The sequence below is a fragment of the Giraffa tippelskirchi genome, chromosome X (assembly GCF_054371585.1).
Source record: "Giraffa tippelskirchi isolate mGirTip1 chromosome X, T2T-mGirTip1v1.2.pri, whole genome shotgun sequence".
In the NCBI taxonomy this organism is placed as follows: Eukaryota; Metazoa; Chordata; class Mammalia; order Artiodactyla; family Giraffidae; genus Giraffa; species Giraffa tippelskirchi.
In genome coordinates this window covers 83,664,894-83,673,363 of record NC_137289.1, presented here as the reverse complement: position 1 = coordinate 83,673,363, position 8,470 = coordinate 83,664,894, and the positions used below count along the sequence as shown (strand labels likewise).

The 8,470-nt window shown below is 39.7% G+C and overlaps 1 protein-coding gene across 2 annotated transcripts; it reads left to right on the top strand.

The window, feature by feature from the left end:
• The first annotated feature begins 319 nt into the window (after nt 1–319).
• PBDC1 (polysaccharide biosynthesis domain containing 1) lies at nt 320–7,716 on the top strand. Of its 2 annotated transcripts, XM_081563588.1 has the most exons (6): nt 320–476; nt 567–632; nt 2,147–2,206; nt 2,925–3,065; nt 4,026–4,137; nt 4,439–7,716. In XM_081563588.1, exons 1-6 carry the CDS (start codon nt 447–449, stop codon nt 4,687–4,689), a joined length of 660 nt encoding a protein of 219 aa, XP_081419714.1. In that variant the 5' UTR covers nt 320–446; the 3' UTR covers nt 4,690–7,716. The 2 variants fall into 2 exon arrangements, with proteins under 2 accessions (XP_081419714.1, XP_081419713.1); XM_081563587.1 differs by lacking the exon at nt 4,026–4,137.
• Nucleotides 7,717–8,470: the final 754 nt, after the last annotated feature.

Genomic DNA, 8,470 nt, shown 5'->3' with positions numbered 1-8,470 from the left:
ACCAGCGTAATTCTTCCTTGACCTACTACCTACTCCATTTCCTAGTATCATGCTTGTTTGTAACTTAGTTGCTGATTGGGGTTTTGCGAAGTGTGTGTGTGCCCAAGGAAAAGGCGTGCAAGCACAAATGGAGAATGTAAATTCGAATAACAGCAAGACAGTGCAGCGGGATGCGAAATTTACATTTGAACCACCTCCTAGTGCTCCAGCAGCCAACTGACGCATCTAAGCCACACCTTTGTTCCCGAGCAGGGCGAGTGAGGAGGGGCCTGGGAGTGTCGCCTCCAGGCGAGGGAGGGTGTGGTGCAGGCGCAGGCGCAGGCGCAGGCGCAGCAGGATGAAAGTCGCTCTTGCCCGTCCTCCGTTTTCAACCAACTGAAAACCGAGGAAGGAGTACGGCAAAAGTCATTTTCGGAGAAGTGGGACCACGCTTTGTGGGCTGCAACATGGAGGCGACCGGTGGAACTGAGGAGCTGGTGAGACGTTGCTCTGTGGTCGGGTGAGTGGGGAGGCCGAGCTGGGTCGAACTTCGAACGTTCCTTCCCCATCTCTTTTTCCTTTCCTAGGTTTCCGGGGAACTGGTGTCAGTGGCACATGCTCTTTCTCTCCCAGCCGAGTCTTATGGCAACGATGTGAGTATGACTCACCCACAGCTTCCACTAACCCAGCTATCCTGGGTTAGTCTGTAGGGCTTGCCACCAAATTGTAACCCCCTACCTAGTTATCTTCTGTAGACTCTTTCTATGTCTGCGAGAAACTGCGCCTTTCAATTAATTCTAATCTTTTCGGTCCCCAAACTCAGGCCTAATGCGAATGGGGGTAGTTCCCAAACTGTACCACACTTTAGAGTTACTTGGGAATCTTTTAAATATCCCAGTGTTCAGGTTGCAATCCTTCCTAGTTAAATCACAATATCTCGGGGGAGAGAGTCAGGAATCAGTTTTTTGAAGGTCCCAGGGTGGTTCCATTTTGCAGTAAAGTTCACTGGTGTCTGGTTTAGATCTTAAGGAGAAAGCCCATGATGTATTTTGACTTATATAACACACGGACATGGAAATAGTGATAACGCTCTAGTAATAATGTGTTGTATGCTGGTAGATTGGTGGATCAGGGTATAAGATCCGAAGGAGTTTAGCCAAAGAAGAAACCCTAAGGACCCAGACAGTAGAGGAATACCGCTGAGGAAGTGGGTATGGAGCTGGATCTCCAAAGTGTAGATGGACAAAGGACATGGATTGGCAGTCAGGAAAAGGGCATGGTCTAAGGCATGCAGGTAAAAATGCAATTTTTTTTTTCTGGAGTCAATGAAATAAATTCGTCTATTTGGTGTAAGAGATTCCGATGAAACAGGTGCTTTGTAAGGCTTTTTATAATCTAGGCTGCTTCATGATACTGATTCATTTCTAAGTATTGTAGGATAGGGAATTGGCTATCTGATAAACACAAATGATGGGTTATGACATGCTGCTGCTGCTGCTAAGTCGCTTCAGTCGTGTCCGACTCTGTGCGACCCCATAGATGGCAGCCCACTGGGCTCCCCCGTCCCTGGGATTCTCCAGGCAAGAATACTGGAGTGGGTTGCCATTTCCTTCTCCAATGCATGAAAGTGAAAAGTGAAAGTGAAGCCGCTCAGTCGTGACCGACCCCTAGCGACCCCATAGACTGCAGCCTACTAGGCTCCTCCGTCCATGGAATTTTCCAGGCAAGAGTACTGGAGTGGGGTGCCATTGCCTGCTCCGGGGTTATGACATACTACAGTCTTAAATGTGAAGAGTAACCTCACTTCCATTATCTTACTTTGTCTTTAGTGGTGTATGTAGTATTTCAGTTTTAAAATGATTTAACTCAGTCCTGAGATGATTTATCTGCTGCTTTATGTAGTCTTCTATACTTTGACTAACTGCTGGGGAGACAGCCAGTGGCTCATTTTGTTTATTAGACTGTGTAGGTTTTCTTTTGGTTGTCATAAGGACAAAAAGATTATTATATTTTCCAGACTCACTAGTCCAGCTTTTAACCTTTGATAGTAACACCAAGCTTGGTAGCCCTCTTGAACATTAACTAGACATCACAGACTTTTTAAATTTGTTCTTTAGTAGCAAGATTAGGTGATTTCTGACCTGGCATTCTCTTCACTCCTTTGCAGCCTGATATCGAGATGGCTTGGGCCATGAGAGCAATGCAGCATGCTGAAATCTACTACAAAGTGAGTTGTCTATGTTCTTTATGAAGCAGAATTAAATCTGTAATTTCAGTGTATAGTGCTCTGCTAAGCACCATTCTCAGTAAGTTAAATACTTGTGTTTTGGAGATAATTTTTATTACTCTAGAATCTTATCTACAGAATTTTGCTTTGACAGTGAGGAGTTGCGCTTCTTTGCCCAGTGTTCTGTTGCTAACCAGCAAAAGGATGTCTGACCCATGCTGCAGCTGCTGCTGCTTAATCGCTTCAGTCGTGTCTGACTCAGTGTGACCCCATGGACTATAGCCCACCAGGCTCCTCTGTCCATGGAATTCTCCATGCAAGAGTACTGGAGCGGGTTGCCATGCTCTCCTCCAGGGTATCTTTCCAGCCCAGGGATGAAACCATGGTCTTTTGCATCGCAGGCAACTTCTTTACCACTGAGCCACCAGAGAAGCCTTTCTGGCCCCTGGTAGGCACTAAATAAATGTTTCTTGACTGAATAAATAACCCACAGAGGGTAATAGCCAGGCATTACTAGGACCACAGTAGTTTAAATTGGTGGAAGGGACTGTAGTATATTATGGCTCGTTAGAATTATGATTTCATCTGAAACCTAGGCTGTCTATATATCCTAATGAACTCTCCTGCCCTGAGAACCATGAGGATTTTCTGGGGAAGAGGGGACAGAAGTATAGTGAATTAGAGACTAACATCTGTATGTTGTCTTACTCTCTGGCAGCTGATTTCATCAGTTGACCCACAGTTCCTGAAACTCACCAAAGTGGATGACCAAATCTATTCTGAGTTTCGGGAAAATTTTAAGAATCTGAGGATAGATATACTGGATCCAGAAGAGCTCAAATCAGAATCAGCTAAAGAGGTAAGAATCCTCTCTTTTAAATATTGCCTAGCATCTGACCAACAATTATTGATCATGAATACATTTTTATACCTTTAGATTTGGGGGTGGGTTGTTTTAAGGCAAATATGTAAAGAAGCAGGGCTTTTATGTAGTTTAATAAACTAATATGTTATTAAGTGAATGTTTTTCTGGTTTATGGATTTTTCATGTTCACTGAATATGGTTTTTTTCTACACTTTGGTTTGGACCTTTCATCACTATACACCTAGCTCTTTCAGGGGAGAAGGAATACAGTTTTTAATGTGAGTAGTTTAACCAGAAGGCTTAGATAGAAGGTTGGCAAATAGTGTACAGAGAGGTGTTTGAGTCCTCTGGATTTAAGATCATATCACAAGCTGTGGATAATTTGAAAGCTTGTGTTTCACATTGCTTACTTGATTATCTTCTACTTTTACAGAGCACTAAAATGCTTATGTTTAGGAAATGCTTTTCCTTAGGAGTAGACTCTTGGCTTATGAAGAATGCAAACTTTTAACTCTAAGCAGGCTGTTACTGATCTTTGGAAAATTGCCTTTGTTGAATGGACTTCTTTCTTAAAATTTAACTTTGTGACTTTGGGCCTAATTCCTGCCTTCTTTGTCTTATTTGTGCTTCAGTGGGAATGAGTAACCATTTTGGGCTGAACTAGCCGATAACTTAAAACAGAGAATATACTTAAGAAATTAAAATTTAATTCTCTTCTCTAGACAAGGATTTAAGTATTTTATCAGATTAAAATATTGTTCATGTTGGAAAATACCAGCTTAAAGATGCCAAAGATAGCACAGAAACTCACAGCTAGTGAAACAAGCAATCAGCTCAGTTCTAGTCTCTTTCACTGTGGTTATTTTCCTTACTGGGGAAACAGAAGCCCCTCTCCTGGCCTGACTTCACCAGCCTCCTGCATTTTTAGCTAAGATATCTTTTTTGCCTTTATAGAAATGGAGGCCATTCTGCTTGAAGTTTGATGGGATTGTGGAAGACTTCAACTATGGTACTTTGCTGCGACTGAACTGTTCACAGGGCTACACTGAAGAAAACACCATCTTTGGTGAGTTTCTTGCCTCTGGGATTGTTTCTGAATAAGGAGAGTGAGGGGTCTGGTTTTACTGATGACATGGATAGTTTGCGAATCATTTTGTTATAAGTTTAAAGATCATATTACTGTATCTTGAGTAGCTGGAGATAGATTAAGTATTTTCAGCTTCATTTAGTATAGGATTAGAATTCCACATCTCTGAATCTTATGACTATACTTGAATGCTTTGATGTTAGTTCAACTTTGTCAGTTTCCACTAGGTTTAGAGAATTAACTATGACTAGGACCATAATCAATTCTACTCACTTTTCAGCACCCAGGATACAATTTTTTGCCATTGAAATTGCTCGGAATCGAGAAGGTTATAACAAAGCAGTTTATACTGGTATTAAGGACAAAGAAGAGAAAGAAGCCAGCAATGGAGGAGACAAAGGAGCCAACAGCAGAGGAGAAGAAGAAAAAGGAGCCAATAGAGAAGGAAAAAAAGAGAAAACCAACAAAGGAGGAGAAAAAGAGAAAGAAGCCTACAAAGAAATCAACAAAAGTAGTGAAACAACTATGTGAGTTAGTCAGGGAACAGCACTCTAGAAGCTATGATTCAAGTGAGTCTGCAAGTACCATGTTGCTACTTGCACGGGTCCCTATGGTCAAATGTATTAGTATCTCCCTTTTCAGCAGAAGGACATGCAGGAGGACATCTTTCTGGCCTAATTATCAGAAACTGCAGTGGTTGTTCTTTTGTGTAAACTGGCTTGAAGACTATTAGTGGGGTCTTAGTTGATGGTTTGTTGGTTCTCACCACCAGTCAAGTAAGAAATTTTGTAAATAACTTTCTTTTGGTTCTTATGACTATATCTGTGACTGACTTTTAAAAGGTATTGAAAATTATTTGACATGATTTTTTAGTGCATAATCTTTGTCACATCTTATATATAATGATTTATGCTTATTTCTCAGGGCTTTTCACTATTTCCTGTAGTGAAGTTCATTCAAACCTGTAAAGTTGCACATGGTTTTAGATTAGAAATTCTTACGTAAAATTGATCGTTGCTGTTTGAGTGACTGTAGCTTTCTGATTTTATTTGCTATATCTCTCAAAAGATTTGATAAATACTCTACAGGGATAATAGCAGCAGCCTGAATCTGTCAGACAAGTGAACACAGTGCAGTTCACATTTGAGGAGCAAGAGACTAGACCTGCTTTAGTACCTGCTTTTCTTTTGTAACCAAGTTGTTACCTGAAATACAGCAGAAATTAATAATGAAATACAAAGCTTAGTAGAGTGGCTTTCCTTTTATAATGGACAATATGTCCTTTTACTATGGACAATAGCACATATACATTAAATACAAAATGAACATATTTCTAAATGATATTTTGTCAGACTCCAAAAATAGACCAAGTGATTTTGTATGGATGGGGGAAGTTCCTTCTCATCTAATGACTTTTAAGAGTGCATGTTTTCAGTTATCTTTAGAAATGTAGAGATTTGTGCATGTCCCCGTAGACATACTGACTTTGTTTGCTAAAACTAGTTAGAGGAAGCTGCAGTGTTTATAGTGCATACAGTAAATACTCTTAAAAGTCTAACCACAGCATGATCATGCAAGAAAAGATATACCAGAGCAGAGGAGGGTGAATGAGATTTTTTTCCCTCAGTGGACACAGAAGACAAAAGTTAAAATGAATGAGTTATCCCTTAGGCAAGAGCTACACTAAAGATGCACACAGCCAGCAGAAACAATTGTGCACAAAGCAAATAGGTTTCTCCATGAATTCTCTCGGGCCAGTTTTTAAAAGTTTTTTTAAACATCTGTTAAAGTTTTCATTTTATAGAATATATTTTTAAAAAGGTAGAGTGTTAATATAACATGCTAGGTGGACTTTTTGAGATTAAGAACATGCTTTATTAACTTTCTCTTTGATTTTACAGAGAATATGAAACATACTGTTGAAAGTCACACTGCTTTAAAACAAGAGGCATATGTCTATAAACTAGGTTATAAAAGCTGGTAAGAAGAAGGGAAATAAGAACACAGAACACTTTGTGCTAACCATTTGATTTTTTAATTAATTAATTTATTCTAAGTGGAGGCTAATTACTTTACAGTATTGTGGTTTTTTCCATACATCGGCATGAATCAGCCATGGGTGCACATGTCCCCCTATCCTGAACCCCCATCCCACCTCCCCACCCCTCTGGGTTGTCCCAGAGCACCGGCTTTGAGTGCCCTGCTTCATGCATCAAACTTGCACTGGTCGTCTATTTTACATATGGTAATATACATGTTTCAATGCTGTTCTCTCAAATCATCCCACCCTCACCTTCTCCCACAGAGTTCAAAAGTCTGTTCTTTACATCTGTGTCTCTTTTGCTGTCTTGCATATAGGGTCATCATTACTGTTTTTCTAAATTCCGTATATATGCATTAATATACTGTATTGGTGTTTCTCTTTCTGACTTACTTCACTTTGTATAACAGGCTCCAGTTTCATCCACCTCATTAGAATTAACTCAAATGCATTCTTTTTTATATCTGAGTAATATTCCATTGTGTATATGTACCATGACTTCCTTATCCATTCATCTGCCAATGGACATCTAGGTTGCTTCCATGTCCTAGCTATTGTAAATAGTGCTGCAATGAACATTGGGGTACATGTGTCTCTTTCAATTCTGGTTTCCCCAATGTTTATGCCCAACAGTGGGATTGCTGGGTCATATGGCAGTTCTATTTCCAGTTTTTTAAGGAATCTCCACACTGTTTGCCATAGTGACTGTACTAGTTTGCATTCCCACCAAGAGTGTAAGAGAGTTCCCTTTTATCTACACACTCCAGCATTTATTGTTTGTAAAATTTTGATGGCAGCCATTCTGAGCAGTGTGAGATGGAACATCATTGTGGTTTTGATTTGCATTTCTCTGATAATGAATGATGTTGAGCATCTTTTCATGTGTTTGTTAGCCATCTGTATGCCTTCTTTAGAGAAATGTCTGTTTAGTTCTTTGGCCCACTTTTTGATTAGATCGTTTATTTTTGATTTTGAATTGATAAAAAGGGGTGATATTCTGGGTGAGTCTGGCCTAATCAGGTGAGACCTTAAAGGAGACAAGAAGCAGCCGCAGATGTTCTGTTGACCTTGAAGAAGCAAACAGATACATGAGAGAAGGGCATCAGGTGGCAAAGTGTTGAGGGTGACATCTGGGAGCTGAGAATGCCCCCAGGCTGAGAGACAGCAAGAAAAATGGGATGTTACTCCTAGAGTTGAAAGGAACTGAATTTTGTCAACAACTGATAAGTTTGGGAGAAGAACTCAAGCCACAGATGAAATTGTAGTGCTGGTTGACGCCATGATTTCAGCCCTGTGAGGACCGAGTTATGTCCTACCTAGACTCTTAATCTGCAGGACTAGTGAGGTAATAATAGGTATTGTCTTAAGCTACTAATTATGTGTTCATTTGTTATAGAGCAGTAGAAAACTACACAGACTTTTGTAATAAACAATGTATGGCAAAACTATTACAATATTGTAAAGTAATTAGCCCCCAACTAAAATAAATAAATTTATAAAATAAATAAATAAATAAATAACTGTCATAATTACACGTTAAAAAAAAAAAGTGGACTGCTGCTGTAATAAGTACCTAAAGTGTGGGAATGACTTTAGAATCAGGCACTGGGTGGAAGCTGGAAGAATACTGTGTAGCCTAAATTGCCTTGAACAGATTTTCAGTAGAAATATGGACTTTAAAGATGCTATTGGTGAGGGATCAAAAGGAAGTGTTATTTGTAACTGGAAACTGGAAGAAGGGGAAACCTATTAGTAGGTGGTAACATTGCAGAGGCCAGGAAGTTTGAGATTTGAGTTCTTGCTCTGAATTATTTGGAAGGTGATATGAGGCCAGTCTTGACATTATATTCAAACATCAGATTTATTCAGATTGTGGTTACCAATCCAGTTATTTATCTCCATGACATCTTTTGGAGGCAGGGAAAGAGACTAATTTTTGCATTTACAGAAAGGAATACTGAAGCCATTTAAAACTTTTAAGCCATTAAGTTTGTGATTTGTTACAGCAGTAGTATAAAACTAATAAGCATAGTGAACCCTGCTCCAAAAGTGGGGACATTTACTACACTGTCATTATTTATTTTGAAACTGTAAACAAGGATATGGATATGTTGTACCAGAAGATTGGAGACATGAGCTGCACCCAAAGTGAGCCTCAATAATTCTAAACTGTTTTGAACTTATTCTCCGAAGGAACTCCTGTAGCTGAGTCTATGTGTGTTGTGTGTAAGGTGCTATTGGTATAACTGGGAGATCTCTAAATTAGATTCT